The sequence below is a fragment of the Panthera tigris genome, chromosome A3 (assembly GCF_018350195.1).
Source record: "Panthera tigris isolate Pti1 chromosome A3, P.tigris_Pti1_mat1.1, whole genome shotgun sequence".
Classification (NCBI taxonomy): Eukaryota; Metazoa; Chordata; class Mammalia; order Carnivora; family Felidae; genus Panthera; species Panthera tigris.
This window is the reverse complement of record NC_056662.1, coordinates 83,343,280-83,364,979: the sequence shown is the minus strand read 5'-3', so window position 1 is coordinate 83,364,979 and position 21,700 is coordinate 83,343,280. Positions and strand designations below refer to the sequence as shown.

Sequence of the window (21,700 nt, the reverse complement as noted above, 5' to 3'; positions counted from 1 at the left end):
TAATTTCAGAAGTTCTACAAGTCCCACTGGAGTTGGTATCTCTTAAGAAACAACCACGACAGCCACCACAAAATTCCATGCAACATGCATGTTTCCATCACATGCAACAAAACTGCAGTATCTGCACAGGTGACAATGGCACATGTCAGTAGCGAAGTCTACATCACATACCGAGTCCACTATAACATTGCAAACCAAAAGGGAAACAGAGTTATGGTTTTAAGGCCATACTTTTAACAAGTATCATGCCTTTTAAACTTGAAAAATTAGAATATAAATTTGATAAGATATCCACACCATGAGTTCACACATAAATAAAAATGAGCAATCAACAGAAAATACAAGAAATTATCCTGTTGACTAATGCCCTGTCTTTTCCAATTGAGGGTCAGACCTATTCAAAGCCAATCACATGAGGATGGAATCAGTAAAGGTCAATCAAAGGCAGGCTGAAACTCCAACTGTCTAGCTGACCTTCAGAGCTTGTGACAAATTGCTATCAGTCAATGTCAACTAATGACAGGAGCTCTTTGGCTAATCAATTGTTCTAAAAATGATCAAGAAAACTACTCACAGGACAGCTCATTTTCACATCAATGCCTGTGAAGTATGAAAAGCTCATTTTTTGAGTTTTTAATAAGCTCATAAGTAAAGCAGTTACTTGGTAACAGAGGTCACCTTACAGAAAAAGACAGAACCTTTGTCTGCCTTTTACATATTCTTTTATTACCATATTATAGTAAAATTATGCCATGGATATGCCAGAGGGCTACATAATAAAGTAGGTAACACTTCATCCATTTTTGAAACAAATACTTCTGTGTTGGAGGGAAATATATCGGGGAGTAAATAATTTCAAATACATTTTCCAGTTGTTTAAGATGAAAAACACTGACCTCAAGTTTACCAGCAATATTGCCTAATAGTCAGAAGATGCACTTTCTGTGAAAACACCTATGGCCAAGTTCATGCCCCTAAATACACAGTTACTACTTTTTAGATGACGAAGTTATTTTTCTTTATTTTAAGATGACCTGCTTTCATGATGCTAGAAGTCAACAGAATGGAGAACAGAAGACGGTTACTCACATTTGATGAGTCAATAAAAGGAAAGGTGAATATAGACAGCATGGGGTGTTCTTGGGAAAACAATTCTCTGTCTATCCATCTCGTTCAATGTGTTTGATAAGTTAATGATATGGACCTTTTGATAACAGGGATTTGCTGAGTATAATAACTTCCCTTTCCTTTTTACACCTGACTTTTCCCATCAGGAAATCATTTTCCTCTTCTGCCTGCCACTACATGCAAAGGCCACCCTTTAATTTGCAGTCCGACATTAAATGTAACTAAAGTAACACACGGGGCTGCAATGGTCTAAGGGCTAAGGCCTACGGTCACAATTATATTTTACTTTTCTCTCCAAAGTGTATTAGTCAAAAAGCATTACAGCACCACTGAAATACAAGATGTCCCCGCAGAAGTGTAAGGCTTAAGAAGTAAGTGTGAAAGAAAATAGATCATTCAAGTTACCCTGACCAACAGACAAATGGAATGAAAAAAACCCAAACAAACATTTTTAAAAATGTTTAAAAACATGTTTTAAAAATCAGTTGGGATTTAAAAAAAAAAAAAAAAAAGCAAAGAAAACTGTTTCTAAACCAGCAGTATTCACTTTGTGTTCTCATCTGAAAAACTGCCGATTACAGATTACGTCCCAAGCCCGAGTTGCTACGGTAGTTTTTCAAATTAAAATATCTTCTGTGGCCTCAACCACTCTCAAGTTGTCCATAGGAAAGAAATAAAGGAGGGAGGGCAACACTTAAGCCGAGACATAATTGGAAGTATGTGAAAAATGAAGTGTCAGTTTGGTCAATAAAGGGCAAAGGTCAAGGGGAACTGCAGCCCAAACTCTGCGAGAAATGTGCTCATTAAGACATCCAATCAGAGCGCTCCTTCCCACCTATCCCATTATTCATCGGACAGCTGACTGTTTCAAATGCCCGGGTTTGGGCTGTTATTACTTTTCTTCTTCATGTAAAAAGGCGAGCTGGTATATAAATCGTTGCTTAGTCATCTGGAACATAATGTGGCCCTTCCCCACCGCCCCTCGCCCCACTCCCCACCCCCCCTACCCCCCAACCAGCTCTGCCTGCTGGCCTCCAAAGCCTGAAACCACTGCCTTGAGATTCCCTTCAATAATAAATGGGATTGCCTTCGCCTATAGGTTGCCTGAACTCACAAAAGCTGGTGTTGGGGGGGGGGGGGCGGTGAGGGACTCCGGGAGGCATTGCAACTATTGACACATTACTATAAAGAAATAGCAGTGCTTTTCAATTATCCCTCTTTAAAGAAACATGCTGGTCTTGCTTTTTTTTTTTTTTTTTTTTTTAAGTGGGAGCAAAGATACTATTGTTGAACTGAGTCCTACCCCCAAAAGGAGAAGTTCATAAGTGGGTTTTAGAGGCTTCAGCAATCATTAAACTCCTTTAGAGTTGAAATGTTTTACATCAAATTTCAACATAGAAATACTACTTCTTCTTTTTCCTCACAAAAGAGGAGAATGAGATGAGCTTTAAATGGGCAATGCTCTGCAAGAGAAATGTCCTTATTTGTTTTGTATGCCCCTATTCTCCATTCAGTAAATCTGTGAATGAGCAAAACGGTATAGGCTCTTAATACATAATACAAATTAATCATATCAATCATCATGCTCCTCTGTAAATATCTCAATCATCCTACTTAACACAGAAAACTAGATTCTCCCTCCCCAGCAGAGTATAACCCCCCTGAGGCTAATGCTGATTCTGGCTTATTCGCAGCTCCATCACCACTGCAGAGACAGGGCCAGGCCTAGTACAGACACTGGGGAAAGAGACCTCAAACTGGTAAACAGAAAGAATGTCCATCAATGATCTATTTTCCACTCTTAACCACACTAAAGCACTAGAGGACGCTGGGGTTAGGAACTTGGGCTCTGGAATCCCACTGTATGGGTTTAGGTCCCAACTCTACTACCTACCAACCTGTATGGGACTTTGGACAAGTCTCCTAGCCTCTCTGAGCCTTTGTGATCTCCTTTACAAAGCGAGGGATGGAAATACCTATACTGAGTGACAGCCCTTAATATGTTATTGCATTATTTTATTACTATCATATATTCATCACTCTTGACTTTGAACCAAAAAAAGGAAGACGTGCCCAAACTCAAAATGTGGTCAGTCATAGCTAAAGGTGCTTGTGAGTTGTAGAGTGACGCAGCAGCCCTCTTGGGAAGGAGTTCTAATACGGCGGGGAAAGGCACCAGATGTGCTTGGTGTTCTCCAGCTCCAAACCACACGCTTCCTAGAGTAGACCCTGATTATGGTTAGTAGGGCAGACGCACACGATAGGATAAAAAAGATACAGGGAAGAGTCACATATTTGCCAGTGTGTATCTCATCTTATGAGACTCTGCTTGGGGTCGTGAAGACACCCCATCCTAAAGTAGTTAACAAAAGCAAAGGCAAGAGACCGGATCCTGGAGCTGACTCTGACAGTTACTTCAATATTTCTGAGCTTTACTTTTTTCTCTTCTGAAGTGGGAAGAGGGCAAATAATAGACAAGGATAAAATCAGAATTCAATCTCATATCTTTGGAAGTGCTTTGAGGAAGTTAAAGAGTACACAAAATCAATGTCATAGCAACAGCGGCAGAACCCGCAACCAAATACAGATGTTAGGCTGGCCTTCTAAATGCCAACTTAAAGGAGTTTTTCTATGAAAGAATCAATTTCCTACAAATGGCCACAAGCGCTAATATCAAATGAAAGTAGATACCATAGGAAAAGTTACCATCGTAAACAATTTGAGTTGGGGGAAAGATGTATTACGTAAATTATGAACAAACATCAAATCCCTGAAGAAGAAGAATGTTTAGTAATTTCTTAATTATGTACTTCACATATACTCTTTTTAGGGTGCCCAGGATTGGATTTTCTGTTTTATTTTTTTATGCTTAGGTAAAAATTTGGATTGAAACTATTCTATCAATCACAACAACAGCCGCTAATTTGGCAAATCATCAGGCACTCAAAATCCCCAACTGGCTGGAAGGCTAACTAGGAATTGTCACTGTATTTTGAAATCTGTCAGAACATTACAAATTCCCTGAATGACTTATTTCATTCTGTTTACTTTGAAAGTCCAAAAGAACAGGACTCGGTTGAGATATGGCCTATTATATGCCTACTTTGCGCACAGATAAGGTTATTTAGCAGAGGACCAGAGCCCAGGGATTTCTTTTTTTGTGCCACAGGTGCCATAATGAAGTGGTGAAAAATGAAAAGGAATGAGGAAAAAGAAACAGTACAAATAATACAGTAGAGAAAGTTTTAAAATATGTATTACTCTTGTCTGTGGGGGAAACACCTCTTTGGATATGTTCTTGACAGATTGAGTTATTTCTGTCTATTGGGTATGTATAAAGACATATTTATGGATTTATAAATCTTTTGAAGAGGGCTGTTATTTACCCAGTTGACTAAAATGGACTCAAACTGTGTAAATAACTATTTAGGACATGCACTACGGGCCAAATGCTGGCACAGCTCACACATCCATGGCTGCCAGCAAAGGCAGGCGGGAAAAACATGGAAGAGCCACTGTGCGCAGTTAATCCGAAGGCTGCACAAAGACCCAGCTCCACAGGTCTCAGAGATACATAAAGGTTTAGAAGGGTTGCGGTTGGCATGGAAATGCACAGAAGTTGTTGTGGTGACACTTGCGGGCCTCATTCGGCATTTAGCAAGGGCTGAATGAAGGACACCACCCGCCCCGCAGAAGCCACAGAGAAGGGCAGGTGAGATGAAAGGAGGGGCTCCCGCACCCACAACTATCAAACCGCTGGGTGGGGGACAAGTCTGCACAGAAAGCTTCTATCACCTCACCACGGGGAGTCATTGTCTTTAGTTCTTTGGTGAAGAGCCAGGAAAGAGGGCATGATGAGAAGAATCTCAGACAATCAGGAGACTGAAAGTTTAGGTCTGACGCTGCACCTGGACCTCCACAAATCGCTCACTACATCCGTCCCTTATTTTCCTCATCTGTCAAATGGGGCCAGGATTGTTTTAGAAAGGTTCAACTGAGCTCATTCAAATGAGATCATTTCTATGAAAATTCTTAAAAAAACAGATTAGGCGGTGAACTTCTGTGAAAAAATATCAAGAGAAACGACATAAGTAGCCAACTCAGGTAATGTGAAAGAGAGATGTCTCCTGGTTACAATCAAACTCCTTATTAAATTGGCCTTTGGAGAACACCTGCTGAAGGAAAAAGAAACATGCGCAATTCCTAATTCCCTGTTGTGACATGTCAGAGGGGAAGAATGGGGCTGGGGCCTTTGCCCTCTCAAAATCCTTTTATCAGATTATGTTTAAGAAAACATATATGCTACCATTTTAAATTCAAGTACATTTCAGCAGTTGGCAAGCCTTCAAAGCAACAGTTATGCTACCTGCCTCTTCCTAGATGATATGTGTGTGTGTGTGTGTGTGTGTGTGTGTGTGTGTGTGTGTGTGTTTTAAAAAGCAAGAAATGAAAACGAAAATAAACAAACAAAACAAGAGGCTATGACCCCACGTAGCAAGTTTGGAATACAGGAAAAAAGTATTTATAGTCCATCGTCACCTTTTTTGAAACTCATGGTCTGAGTTGAAAATAGGGCTTTCTGTTCAAGGTGCCGCCATCCCTTAACTATAGCGCTGTGAGCAGCGACACATAACATGTACATACACACACTTGAAATAAAAAAGGCCCCATGGATTTATGCTGCATATCATCTTCCAGTAAAAGTCAGAGGTCAGAGGTTACCTGTTTCAGCCTCAGCTCTGAACTAGTTTACTATTCCGGCTCCGCTTTTTACTAGTCTTATAGTAAAATGGTGAAGTCAGCAATTTTTCTTTGAACAATAAAGTATTTCAAACGCTTCAAATTCTAGGTGTAGAAGTTATTCCCAGTCCAAAGAACATACACGTGCCTTAAAAAAAAGAACTTTCTTGGTGTTGTTTCCAAATGAATTATGTCAAATTCATTTTAGACTTTGCAGTTCTAATTGGTACGGTCCAATTACGTAAGAAAACAAAATTCTTTTGTTGTCTAATGGCACTCCAATGAAACATGATCATCAAACCAGATTTTAAGGTAGGCACCTCTACCGTGGACTCAGAGTCAACTTCAGTAAAGCCGTCTTTTTATAATCAGATGGAGAATACTCTTTAAAGCTTTGGTTGCACTGATTGAACACAAAATTCCACTGCAGTCAATCTCACCAAAGGCAGTACAAGAAAGACATCTGAACACTCAGTCACCTTTTTTGCTGAAGATTAACTTTATGTTTAAACTTTATTTCCTATTAGCCACAGTCAGACGTGCACATCCATGGACACCCAAGTACACACACAGGTATGTGCATTCAAGGAACAATACCAGCTAAATTGATCTGGTTTCTTTTCATTTCTTCCTAATTCCCTGTAGTCAGTTTGCAATGAAGCCAAGCACTTAAGAGATTCGGATAAGTAAATCCAGCAAAATGGCTTCAGCCCAGTGGAGAGGGAAAGCCCAATGTGAGTCCCTAAAAGGCCCACTGCCTTCTAAGCATCTGAAGACATCATTAACTTGGAATCTTGGAAGGTGTCTCTTCACGATCTCTTGAAAAGCCTCGAAGGGCAAGTAATCATAATACTTTTTTTACTTTACTTGTAGAGCAGGGCATTAGTGGCATACTGTTCACGCACATTCGAACTTCTAATCTACTCTAATCTTGCCCTCAGTCAACTCGCTGGCCCTGTTTTATGGAGGTGGCCAGATGACAGACAGTTAGGCAGCTAGAATGGCACAGAAGAAGAAAGGGTCCGGAGGGTAAGCTAAGCTGATTCTCATACTGTAAGGGGTTTATGTTCTAGAAAACCTGTATAAATAGTCACTAACTAGACATTTCTGGTTTTTCAGCCCTTAAAAATGAAACAAGTAGCAAAAGAGAGTGAGATCACCTCTCCTACCTTGCTCACTGCTGTTATCCCCACTGTGTGATGTGTGACCACCGCTGGAAGGGCCCGGGGTTCCTCCTGAACGAGTGGATGCCGTGTCATCGTGATCTCTGTTCCAAGAGGGCTGTGGGGGCACAAATCAGAAATCCAAATAGAGTGGTCTGTTAACACCGGTCCGGGGGCTCCCGTGGGACAATGACAATGCAATGGAAGGCCAGGACGGACAGCCATGTCACCTTTCCCGTTCCCCTTCACAAACGGTGCCAGCCCGGAGCTGCACTGGCACATTTAAAATCTGCCAGTTTCTGCTTCTAGCTAAAATAATATCTACAGATAGTTATTCTGTAAGTAACTGTATGTTTTATTACCAAGGAAAACAAAAACGTTCCAGGCAAAGAAGGGGGGAGGGGGGAGGAGAAATGATGCCACTTGATTCTGACTATATTTTTAACGTCAACAAACCCTCTGGCACAACAGTCTGCTACTACTCTGAACATGCAAAATAAGAGCGGTGGTCTATACCACTGCGGTTTATAGAGGCCCCTGATTCATCCTAGAAGCCAAACATGGCAGAGCTTTTAAGACCTTACAATTAGGCCGGGGTCCATAATAGCTAGTATGTGTCAGCTGTTTGCCGGATGGTACACGGCAAATGGACCAGGCACGGGGACAAAAAAGAAATGAGAATAACAATAGATTCACACGGACTGTGTACACTCAGCCCCATGCCGAGCCTTCTTGTACTATTGAACGGAAAACAGATGTTGCTTCTTATCACTGGGTGCATTTGAAAGTAACGTTCAGATAGGAAAAATTGGCAGTAAATTAAATTCTTGGGGAAAACAATCATGGCAACACTTCTCCCAAATCTCCCTTTATCACCAGAAAAGATTTTAATTAGCTTTTAGTGCTAGCTTTCAAAAACAGCCTTATGAGTCACTGGTCATCCTGCACAGTAGGAATAATGCAGAAAAGAAAGCTGGTTCTTGGCTGGGAAGTGATATTTGTCTTCAAGATTATTAGTGGAGAGGCAGGATGATCTTGTGTATAAAATATGTCTACATCATTTCAGTCACAGGATGTCATGGTTCATGACTGGGTGGTGGTAAAGTTTACTGACCCTCCCAACGCTTTAAATATGCCTCGCAAAATCAAAGTGCCCTCTGCTTACGTCTTGAAAAGTATTTTCATGTCCCAGAGAAGATAAGAAAGGCTGAGGAGATCAAAATGTTTCTGACACCCACGGAGAGAAAAGGAGAGACCCATCTAAGAGGCACACTGTATAAGAATGAAAGGAAGAGTCCCTGTTCCTGAAAAGGATGCTTGCCCACCACCTACTCTATACTCTTGGCCGGAAGGTTAACGCAGCCCCCCAAATTAAATAAAGTCACAGAGAGATTCACCACTTGTGCGTTTGACTCGCCCATTATGCATATTCTCAAAAACAGTGCTAATTGATCTGCTGATTCAGTGACTGGAAGATAGGCGTGCTGTGAAAGAAGTGCCTTGGACAAACACACATTCTGCAGCGTGCCAGAAGATGCATGCTGGAAGACGTAATCTGGAACGCACGCTCAGAATGCAAACAGTTAATGCATAAATTTTCAGTTTGTACAACTGCAGCTCTAAAAGGGGGACTTGTTTATTCAGAGCTCTGCAGAAAGAATGGTACAGCACCCAGGGGACAGACAATGCCAGGCACAAAACCCCGGTGCCTCGACATGTAAAAGGATGTTTTTCTATGTGCTACAAATCCCACTTGAAAATATAATTAGAAGGAGAAAATGGCAAACTATTGCATTAACTGTAATTGAACAAAAGACCGGCAAGGCATGTGGGAGGCTGCAGGAACCCGTGGGAGTTTCAGGATGCATGAGATCCTGCGAGTGACATCTCCTGGGCTCTCTCATTTTATTTATGTTGTCCCTCACTACTATTGTTGACTGGTGATCTGACTCGTAATTAATAGAAAAGCCACCGATAACAAGCTAAAATACAGAGCAACAGAATAACCTCATCAGAAGCATGTTTGTTAATCTGATTAAGACTAGGATTCCAGAAAGGTGACTTAGAACCCAAGAATTATTCCATGTTACACAGGAAACTGTCCTCCTTTATGCTACAACAGACCTGATATATTCACTATCTTTTAATGAGCTCCACTGATTTATTCAGCTCTGCTCGGCTCCCTCCCCCACTTTTCTACTGTGCAGGATGTAGATTAATTCAATGCTTAATTGTTTAGTAAATTCAATTTTCCACATTCTATTCTGCATAGCTTTAGCTAAGGTTCTTAAATCTTCAGCAGTGAGCCCTGAGCCCAGTGTTTGTGATCTGTGCCTACCTTTTTTCATCACCATTTTTCTTCATCCACCACTTAATTCACCATGAAAAGATTTTCCTTGCTGGAAATTCTGATTCCGCTATGATCTGTGAGCCATTCCGATTCATTGCATTTTCATTGTGTTGGGTCTTAGATGCCGGGCTCCTCTTTTCTCACAGCTATCGCCACATTATACAGGCATTCATGCAAGAAATGTTGGATTCCACCTCGATTTATCCAAATTTCGTGCAACCTATATGTTTAAATTTGTGTGTTCACCAAAGGTAGGAGCCAATATTTTCCACCTCTTCCAGAAAGGCCTGTGAACACTGAGTGCACTTCTCCGAAATGAAATCTAACTTTTGTGGTCCTCTCTTGAATTAGCATTTTGGGTATTAGCATTTCAAGAACGGTGGAGTCACACAAAACTGAGCATTAGGAGAAATCCACAAGGTTACCAAAACAGAACAAGAATTATGTTTAGTTCAGTTCATTAAGCATGATTAAAGTCTAAGTATCAGAAATAGCTCATGAACTCTCTGGCATAAATATGTAAGACAGCTCTAATCAGAAAAAACTCCCCCAAAATCCATCTACCCGAGAAACTCAGTTACGATAACGAATCTCTGTGACTCTACGTGGTTACACCAAACAGCATCATTATTATTTTTAAAATAAAATATGTGCATACAATTATGCACATATATCTGTGAAGTTATGAGTTGCTTGGGGCCACTTGTAAAGTAAGACTGACAGAATAAAATCAATGATGTATTGCATTAGATGTATAGCAAACCAGAGTCATGGTTCTAAATTAAGTCCCAAGGAGGCTTTTTTCTTCAATGTATATAATTTCAGAGCAAGCGACGCATATGTTCTCTCCTATTGGAAATCCATTAAGACGAGAGGTCCTAACTCGAAGTCCAGAGACCTCCTAAAGACTTCGGGGGTCGGGGGTGTTTTGTTTTAACAATAATTTTGTTTATGGACATACTTGGATTTTTACCCTGGGGAGAGTGTCCATAACTTTTCGTCAGATTGTCAAAGGGGTATGTGATTCTTTCAAAGTCTGAGAACCAGTGCTCTAGGAGACATTCACAGGGCCAGATGGAAAAGTCAGGGCTGGAAAGACCTTCAAGATCATGGAGTCAACACTTTAACCCAACATTGAGAGCCAATGGTCCTTCAGACATTATTTCTTTTGTCATAAATGGAGGCAGTCACTGGGCAGTCACTTTGATTCTCCCCAGAGATGTTTTCTCTCTGCAACAGTTTGAACACTCGCATGCCTTCTATCATTTCTCAAGAATGCTTGAAAATAAGGGGTTTTTAAATGATAATAAGGAAGGTTCATCAAGTGCCATTTTTTAATTAATGAGGTAATTATACAGGTGTTTTGTAGTCAAACAGAGGTAATGACCTCCTTGACCACAGGCTCCTCTAGGGCACAGATAATATCTGGATCTTCCCTACCTTGTTCTTTCTCAGCTCAGCATAATGTATGGTGTGTGCTCAGCACTTGGTCAAGGCTTAGGGAACTAAACTGAATCATTCATTATTTACTGTTCTACCAATATCCTAACAGATGAGCTGCAACTTCCCAAACGATCCTTCCTCCTGAGTAAAGCCATCCAGGGATAATTTTTCCTCTCTCCATCTTTTCCATTCTTTTTCCATCTATGCCTTAATTTTGGACATACTTCCATTCCTCACATCACTTTCCATGTTTTCCTTAAACAGTTCCTTTCACTACTGTGATCTGAGTCATCACCCATATGCCATGAGATTTGTGTCTCTGGATCTCTTCTTTGGTCTTTAGACTTGTATGCCCAACTACCTGCTAAACCATCTCCATGAAAGGATGTTTGCCTCACTCAACAAGTCCAGTGCTAAACTCTTCATCTCCCCATCAACACCCTACATATTCTCCTTTTATTGATCCTAGTAGGTATAACCCCATGCATCCATGGTATAAACCTGAGAACCATCCATGACACCTCTCTCCTCCGCTCCCCCCTCTCTACCTCCCGTACAATCAGTCCTCATATCTTGTTCACTTTTACCCCTAAATAGTTCACAAATAAATCTCTCATTTTTCACCTTAGTGATTGCTGGTCTTGTTAAGGCCCTCCCAGCTTCAAAGAGTTCAGTCAAATCACTTCCCAGATTTAAGAGTTTGATTCCACTAGAATATAAACTCCATAAGGATAGGAACTGGTCAGTTTTGCTCGCCATTGCATCCTGTCTATCAAGCTCAGTGCACAACACTTGGGGACATGTTTGTTGAATGAATGAACGGCCCCCTACTGCCTACAGAACACCACAGTCTCGGATCCTTAGCCTCATATAGTAAGCCCTCATAGTCCACCCACTGAGGACCATTCCTCAACCTATTCCTTGTGCTCAAGCATGTGATTTCTGGCAGATATGTTCTGTTTGTCCCTCTAGGCCAATCCTCATCCTTCCTTCCTGCCTGGCTCCAGCCCCTAATTACCTCCTACTTGCTAATTAAGTTACAGATCAGATACTACCTCCCCCAGAAAGCCTTCCCTGATACACACACACACACACACACACACACACACACACACACACCACACACACAAACTTCCCCCAGGATGAGTGAGGCTGCTCTCCCCTGAGCATGTAGAGCACCTCATACACACCTCTGTCATGTCAAACCTTGTACTATTTTGTGATGACCTGTAGAATTCTATACTATGAGTGTTTTGAAATCCTACTCTATAGCTTATTCATCCTTATACCCTCCATCCCAGGAAAGTGTAACACATTAAACACAAATATGTTCCTATATGAACAAATGAATAGCTTAAGTGATTATATATAGAGAGGATCCCTGTGTTAAATTGTCATCTGATACTGTGATCTCCTATCTGAAAGATCATAAAATATCTGAAAAATATTTGTGCAATTTATAAACATCTCACACACTTGCATTCACACAAACACACACCACCATAAAAAAAAAATATGTTAATACTCAGTGACAGTAGAACATAGTCAAAATAAGGGAAATTTGAAGGTAGCCGTATCCCAGTTTGAAATCTGGCTGCACCAATTACATGGTCTTAGACAAATCACGACCTCCCTAACTCTTAATATCTTAATCCATACATTGGAAAAATACTCCATTGTCAATCCACTTCAATTAAAGAATAATCATCTATAAGCATAACATATGTATATTTCCAGGCATGCAGCAAGCACTCAATAAATGATAGCTACTAAAAATTTTAATGTAACAACATAGATTGACCTAGTTAAACCTGAAATATCTACATACAGGTGTATTCAGTTTATAGACCTTCTGGAGAGAATAGTTAACCTGAGCTGACTTAGTGTATAGTTTGATATGCCTTGGGCTATCTCCCAGCTGGTGTGTGCTCCGGGAATGCACACTGATCTTATTTTCACCTCCAAATAACATGATTTTACAGGTGGGTTGCTCTTCCCCACCCTATCAAGTTTAATTTGATGCCTAATATTTATAAATCACTTTACAGTATACAAAGCACTTTGACATATCTTCCCACTTGGTCGTTTATCACATCAGTATGATGTCAGAATCATTTCTTTATCAGACCAAAAAAACCCACAAAAACAAAAAACAAAACAGTGGGGTTTTGGTTTTCAAAATTTCTACCTTACCAGTGCCATTCAAAAAAGGTAGATAAATGAAAGTCTAGTGATCTTGACTCTGAAGAGGTCAGCTAGCAGCTATGTAGAAATTGAAGAAATAATCACAGGATTCAAAATGTGAAGTTGGTCTGCACCAATCCACGGGCGGCTTTCTCTTTGGGAAGTACATTTACTTTTTCAAACCACCAGGGTCTCTTTAGCAAATGATCTCTAGTGGCCTGAAAGAGCTGGCTCATCTCCAAAAGTGAGCAATTCAGTCCCTCCAGACCAGGGATGTCACCAGTCCAAGTGGGGAAGGCACCAGTGTGCATGATGCTCCTGTGTATGCGTGCTCACGTTCCCACACCTTCATGGTCCATACCGACATTCACACTCAAAGATCTACACTTGTCCTTGAGCCATGGCAGGAGGGGTCACTGACCACCACCATCACACATTGCCTGGGGGGTCACATCTAATTAGTCCCCTCCCCTAGACTTTTCACTTCTGTCTAAACAGTGTCTCTCAGGAAGCTTCAAGGCAGAGAACTTCAGCAGATATGATGCCTTATACATCTCCCAATCAATGATGCCATTGGAGGAACCAGAGACAGAGGAGGAGACCAGAGACATCCATACACAGAGAGATGGGGAGAGAAGGGGTCCAGGTACTGCTGTAAAAGGTGCCTGGGTGGCTCAGTTGGTTAAGCGTCTGACTCTTGATTTTGGCTCAGCTTTCTCATGGTCCCTGAGATCGAGCCCCATGTCAGGCTCTGTGCTGACAGTGCTGGATTCCCTCTCTCCCTCTTTCTCCGCCCCTCCCCCTTCAAAAAAACCAAAACAATAAACATGAAAAAAAAAAATAAAAAGGGATAAATGTTTACCAATGTGTACTTGAAGTTGAGAACTCGGAGATCCTGAGATTTCTTTATTTTTGAGTTATTTAAAATCTGATAGGCTAAAGCCCTTATTTAAAAATCTTGGTGGGTCCCATTTGCATCTGCTTGATAACCCAAACATACAGTATGAACTTCAACTCATTCAACCACCAAATGGCACCTACACTTTGCTAGAGCCCTAGATAAACCCAGTTCTTCTCAAAGGATACTCCCTTGAGGGTATGTCTATCCAACTTCAAATTCAGGTCATTCGGAAAAAAAGTATAAAATCCTTTACACAGATTTCCAAAAAATCCCTGGAAATCATTAAGCAAATTCATTTAACCGTGACAAGTCTGGGCAGTATGTTTTGTTTTTAACACAGTGAAACTGTCCTCTTACCCTTTAAGCTTTTAGATATTTTTAAATATCAGAAGCTCACAGATTAATAGCCGAGTGTGCCCACAGGCTGCGGATTCAGGGACCACGTTAAACTGTGCCGGAGAATCGCCTGAAAGTGGAATCTTCTCTAAGTCCACATTCCATCCTGCTGAACGATGATAAAGTCGGGGAGGCAAGTATTGTTCTGGGTGAAGACTGGTGGTGGCCTGAGGTGTCCCTCAGGGTGGCCCACACCGTCTGCGGGGAGGCCCATTCCCCACAAAGTTATCTTCCTGACACACTTCTTCCTTCGGCAGCCCTCCTTTTTCTCATTTCCTTCCCTGTCCCCGCCCCCACTCCTTCTCCTCTGCCAAGTCTGTAGGCCTGCCAGGGTTCCTGTGGAGCCCCTTTTTAATGCCTCGATAAAATGTGCTTGTTACCTCACCTAACAGACGCTCGGCAGGTAATTTTGGTGACTCAGGGCAGATGGTAAATTAGGGGTGAGACGATGGAAATCCAGCATCCCCACTCAGAATCTGCAGCTCACCCCAAGATGCTACCCTTCCTCTTCCAGCCCCACCATAGTTGCCATTGTGAACTTTCATCTAGGAACACATCTCAATGATCCTCCAATTTTCCCTTGGTTATGGTGCTCACCATGTTGGAGCCAGCCAGTACACATGGCATAAGGGTGTCTATTTCAGCATCAAATAAGGTAAATTTCTAAAACCTTAAAACTTGGCAATTCTGATGTATTGCTTTATATATATATACGTATATACGTATACGTATATATATATACGTATACGTATATATATATACGTATACATATATATGATTGTACAATAGTAGTCGTGGGTAGTTTGTGGAAGCAGAGACAGCGTCTGTTAAATTGAGTTCCAGATTTCCCAGTTCTCACGTACCACAAATAAAACCTACAAAAATGATAATTTTTCAAACATTGAATCCTCTATCTCTGTGTAATGAGGCATGTAGAGAGGAGGAGAAGAATTTTTGTGCTTTTTTGCCTTTGGTGAAAATTCTCCAAGGAGTAATTTCATCTTTAAATGAAAAGTTTTGTATCAGGCGGCTGTATGAGCTCCAGGAATCCCCGAAGCCTCAGGTTCAGACATGGGAAGACGCACAAGTGCACACTCACGGACACACAGCAACATACACGCACCGTGTGCATGAGGAAGAAGGCAAAAGGATGTGGAAATAAACTAACTGTAATGTTTTTAATCATGTTGTAATGAAATTGAAAGCAGTTTGGCAGCCAGATGCATCCTTAGAATCTACGAGCCCTTAAATATTTTGCCTGCTCTCCTGCCAATGTCCGTGCCTCACTCTCCTCCCCAGGCTCTAGGGTAGGCTGCTATGGCAGGTGTCACAGCAGTGGTCTTAGGAGGCCAGGCCCAGCACAATGGGTCACTTTCCTGGTACTCCTTAAGATTTTACTTAAGAAGCCTGAAAGCTTTTAGGACTCAACTCTGACACTCTCAGGTCGTTACTAATCTGCAGAGTTGAATTAATTCATCCACGACATTAAAAATGAATCGACAAGGCTGAGGAAAAAGTCTGCAGATGTAAAACACCACGCAAAATATTCCAAAAACTTTCCTCAAGAAATCCACACACAGTGCTGATACCTTTTGCCCAATTTTTCTACATTGAGGACCAAGGCTAGCACCATTTCACAGTGACCCCACTGTGGGCTCGGAAGACAATATAGATTCTTACATGGGGCAGGTAAAATTACATGGGAAGGGGCGCCTGGGTGGCTCAGTCGGTTAAGCGTCTGACTCTTGGTTTCAGCTCAGGTCGTGATCTCACAGTTTGTGAGTTCGAGCCCCACATCGGGCTCTGTGCTGACAGTGCAGAGCCTGCTTGGGACGCTGTCTCCCTCACTCTCTCTGCCCCTCCCTGGCTTGCTCTCGAGCTCTCTCTCTCAAAAAAATAAATAAACCTTTTTTAAAAACTACATGGGAAAAGAATAATTACAACCAAAGGGAAACTGCCAACAAGGGATCACGAGAAGTTTTACCAAAATCTCAAAACTGGAAAGCAGATGAGTAATTTAGAAATTATTTGGGTGCACTGAACGTTCAAATTCTACTAAGCAGTTTGTTGCAGAGAAAAATGTCATGAACGGGAGAGATAATAAAGCCTTATTACACTAGAAATCTTAGTAAAAATACTTATTAATATTAATATTTCAATAATCTTTCCTTTTCCTGTGCCATTGTATTTTGGCTGGCATGCAATTAATAAAAGTAAGCCCTTATATTAAATGATTTTAATTATTCTGTATACTTCTCCTGAAATCATACCTGTAAACTGTAATTTAGAATTAAAATACCTAAACAAACAAACAAACACTGTAACCCAACTGGCACCACTGTGTCTCCAAATATTTGTATGTAAATATTACAAACTATACTCCCTATTTATCTTCTGAAAGCTTTCAGCTGAAATTTAGATTATTTTCTATCATCTCTATTTAGGAGTGACAGAAAAAACTATAAATTTTATGCCAGTATACCTGATGTTATAAAATCCCTTTTATAAGATTGCTTGCCTCCCAATGTTTTATTTTACATTTGTAACTCAGTTATTCAATGCTCCTTGTTCTGCAAACAAATTAAGATAAAATAAATGCAAGCATCTTATATAAAACAACTTCAAACCAAAAATTTTCTAGGCAACCATCCTAGCAAAAAGAACATCCCGATAATGCAGAAAACATTGTATCCTTAGCACAAGTAGGTAATAAGACCTAGTAAGCAACTGGCCCCTAGCCATGAAGCATTTGCACTCAGAAATGTGGAGAAAAGTACTTAGCACCAGATCTGCATGTGACTGTTACTTGAAGTTGAACGTGAAAGCGAATCTGCAGTGATTCACCGCACTATCTCAGCATCACATGTGAGTGCCCAGGCTCTTTTTACACAATGATGAAATCAGAATAAGAGTGTCCCCTTCTAACAAGAATTAAAAAGACATTTTTCTTAAACCCTATGATTATAAAATGGTCTATAAAATAACACCTCATTAACAACCACTATCTTCCCTCCCCAAATCAAGCTGAAGCTGTTGGAGGTTGGGCAGAATACAAGGGGATAAACATTATTTAATAGTCTGTTTATTTACGTTTTGCTATTTTAAACGCTCTCCACTATTCAGTTTTCACGGTAACTCAATATGGTGGGTTCTATGTCCCCATGTTACAGATAATGAAACTGAGGCTCATGGGAGAGCAGTGCCTTATCCTCTCACAGCAGAGCCTAGAGTCAAATGCCAGTGCTCCAACTCTAAATTATGTCTATTTTATTGAAACATTCCCAGCCTGAAAGGTTGTGTAACTAAGTTACAATCAGCACACTTAATTGTTCTTTCTCAAGTGTTTCTGAAATCTCTTCTTTTCTACTCCTAAACTCTCAAATCAGAAAATCCACAATTTTGATGCTAGAAGAAAAAAAAAAAAAAGTCAGCCAAGATGTACTCTTGTTTTTTTCCTACTACCTTATAGCATTACACTTTGAACAAGAGAATCATGGAAAATTACATTTACCACTGATTTCCACTAACAATTAGCTGTTCACTAACTTCTCTGTGGTTTTTTTAGACGCACTTCCAGCTTTTGATATTCTCAACCAAACTGTATTTTCAAAGTCATTCTTCAAGGATTTTTGAATCCTTACGCTCTCTCTCTCCCATTCCTTCATTATTTATCTTTGGTAAAATCATGAGAAAGGCCTTTATCAAGGCATTTTGAGATTTAATTTACATTTCTGATTTTCAGAATGGCCAACTTCTCTATATTTCAGGCACTTAACAGAGATATCAACCAAGGCAGCTGTGAATGCAAGAAGCAGGAGTCCGAATTTTATCGCTGGTGCACTTTTTAAGATTCCAGTTCATCAGAATGCCATTCTTCAGCCATATGCAAAGCTATTGTTCTTGGAGACTATTCATACATACTATTTTAGCAGTTACAGAGTATGTGGAGTATTAGAAGTATACTACAAGTGAAGAAAAGCCCCATAATTGATTTGTTAATGTTTTATTCTCCTCTTTTTCTATTGGCATGTTCTTTACATGCCCTCGATAAATATTAAACACTCAAACAACTCACTATTAGGGTGGCAAGCCAACCTTTAGAATGTCGAAACAGAGGAGTGAAGAACAATGTACCTAATTGAAATGGCAGGGTAATTTGGAAAATAAAATTGAGTTGCTGCAAATTCCAAATTCCAGAATAAAAATGTTTATACTCACTCAAATGCAGATTGTTACTGGCTTTGAATAATTATTAGAATAAAAAATACTTGAACACCAACAATACACTTGATATGCAGAGAAAAAGCACAGTCTAGATGTCTCTATTATTTTGCACAAGAAAGTGTGGGACGCAATGAGTCTGATATTTCTCCTGGTGGTTTTGTTATTGAACACAGCATATAAAATCCCAAAATGCAGTGAAGCAATAGGCCAAGCCACAAAATACACAACTAGTGTGAAAATTTCATGGGCAATATTCTTCAGAAAGTTATATAAACACATCAAGGGACAAAGAAGTGCATGGAAAGAAATGAAGGGGTTAATGTTCTGTTACTCAGTATCTTTTCTGGCCTCAATTTATCACCAAGACCAACTCAAAACGTAGAATTCCTGATTCTCTTTGGCAGAAGCTAGCACCAAGAAAACTATGACAAAATGAAAATGGGAAAATGCATTTGCATCTGGAATTATGACACAAAAACACGTAATGACTCTCTAAGAGATGACAGTTATCTGTACACTGGGGGGTAACCTGATTATCTACTTAGGGTTAGGCCACTTTGGGCAGAGATACCACCTCTATCTCTGAAAGACAAATTCCATATGCTCTGTGCAGTTATAGCATATTTCCCATAAATAATATATACAATAGACTATAAATAAATAATACATTTATCTGAACTGTTCAAGAGTGAAAGGCAGGGTGGCTACTCATGAGACTGGGTTTCTTATGAACAATTTCAAATAAAAGTCATGTCCAATGGGCAATTATCACAAAGTTCTTACACTAAAATATTCTGAAGCACAAGTCAATGTTCCAACTAGACCCAAAATACCCCATTCAAATCAATGTTCCAACTAAACCCAAAATACCCCATTTAATTTTACCACATAAGTTTCTATTCTGATTGTAGCATTGTAGCATCATAGCTAATAGCTACCTATTTGCTGCAACTTTTAATTCTCTTTCTACACTACTGATTTTTATGATCAGTAAAATAACTAGATTTAAAATGGCATGTATGGGGGTGCCTGGGTGGTTCAGTCAGTTAAGCGTCCAACTTCGGCTCAGGTCATGATCTCGAAGTTCACGAGTTTAAGCCCCGTGTTGGGCTCTGTGTTGACAGCTCAGAGCCTGGAGTCTGCTTCGGATTCTGTGTCTCCCTCTCTCTCTCTGAATCTCCCCTGCTCTCACTCTGTCTCTTGCTCAAAAATAAATAAACATTAAAAATAATAAAAGACAAATGCCATGTGTAATGGGTGCCTGGGTGGCTCAGTTGGTTGAGCATCTGACTTTGGCTCAGGTCATGGTCTCAGTTCCTGAGTTCAACCCCACATGGGGTTCTGTGCTGACAGCTCAGAGCCTGGAACCTACTTTGGATTCTGTGTTGCCCTCTCTCTCTGCCCCTCCCCAGCTCATTCTCTCTCTCTCTCTCTCTCTCTCTCTCTCTCTCTCAAAACTAAATAAACTTAAAAAAATAAAAAATAAAAAAATGTCATGTGTATGTTTTTGTCTCATGAGACACACAGTGGTTTTATTTTTTCTTCCATGTGAATAAGTTTTAGCATTACAGTGAATAGAAAAGAGGGGTACACTTAAAAAAATCCCCAAAAATCCCACCTGCACTAATTCATTTGCTAGGATTTTACATTGTAAAAATTCTTAGTCCCCACCCTCAAAAAATCTTCCTTTGAAACCCTAGAGCTATACAAACTATGTCTACTCCTTGTAAATAATGTAAGTAGGCCTTTAGAACATCAGACACTGTATACCATTTAGTTAGAAATTAAGTTTTCAAATTGCTAAGGAATAGTCCCTGAATAACAGAAAACACTATAGGTCACAGTTAATTATACCTTGCTTATCAAATTAAGTTAATGTTCGAGAACACATCCAAATAGTTATGGAGACATTAGGAGGTATTTTATTGTCAAAGAAATTCTTATTCATTCAGCTTCTAATATTTTTTTTTTTTTAAGAGAGATAAGCCTTTTACAAGTTGGGATGGCATAAGAAAACTCTGGGTTTACATCAAATTGCTCCCTTCATCGTCCTTTTGATGACTGTGTCGATTTCATTACAAACTTCATTTTGTCGAGTTTCATAATAGCCATAAACACACTACACTTTAAAGAGTTTCTGTGGGACCTAATGTGAATGCAAATGCAGAATAAAATGCAAATCCTGGAGGCCTGGGAACAAATATGGACTATCCGTTACAAATACAGTCACTGAAAATAAACATTTAGGCCTTAAGAGGAAGAATGCAAAGGGGCTGATATGAATCTTTATATCAAGGATTCAGAGCCCTAGGGAAGGCAAACAAAAATAACAGTTTTCAGTTTTTCACCTAATTGTAAAGCACAGGTTGGGAATATTTGATGACTTTGGTCTCGACTCATGCCTGTCCCAAAGTGAGTAATGTTTTTCATCTTCACAGGAAAATAAACCCACGTGTAGGTAATAGGGAAATGAGACCTAGCAAACTCATTCAAGCCTAGGAGGTTCACATCTCAAGCCTAGGATGTTCACCAAACAGTGAAAAAGAAGTGATTAGAAAGAAAGAACTACAACTCTGCTTTGCTAGATAATAACCACCAACCCAGACATTTACAACTAATAACAAACATGCTACCATGTTGTGTCGTAGAGTCTGAGGGAAAAGTCTAGAGAAATGGGAATTCATCAGCAACAACAATCAATTCTAAGTTATGTGTTGTCCGGGAATCATTCTAATATGACTCAAAATGTTAGTTATCTACTTACTACTATCTTCTATGTGAGTCAAAGTAATGTATGTTTAAATCCATTGTAAAATTTAAGACTTTGTATTGCGTCAAAATGAAAAAAAAGTAGCGAGACCAAAAGTGTTGCTTTAACTTGTTAAACTCATAAAAAGTTATGGCAATTTTAAGAGTATTACTTAGTAAACTTATTAATAGTAACAGCATTTCCCTTCTGAGGAAAAATATGATTTCATTTAAGTTTTTTAAGGAACCATAACATTTTACATTCAAGTTTCTTTACTTCATGATTATAAATCCTATTAATTGTAAACAGACTCATAAAAAGTACCAAGGGAAGAATCAATTGTAGGAATGTACTTTTGAGGATTATAGATAATATAGAATTTATTTTCACAATTTATTTATCCTCCATTAGTTTAGGGCATA

General features: G+C 39.8%; 1 protein-coding gene across 2 annotated transcripts in view; it reads right to left on the bottom strand.

The window, feature by feature from the left end:
- MEIS1 (Meis homeobox 1) overlaps window positions 1-21,700 on the bottom strand; it is a 137,637-nt gene that overhangs the window by 100,419 nt on the left and 15,518 nt on the right. For both annotated transcript variants that reach the window (XM_042981565.1, XM_042981564.1), the window contains exon 7: window positions 7,038-7,149. In XM_042981565.1, coding sequence (XP_042837499.1) covers window positions 7,038-7,149 — 112 coding nt within the window. The remainder of the gene's footprint in view (window positions 1-7,037; window positions 7,150-21,700) is intronic.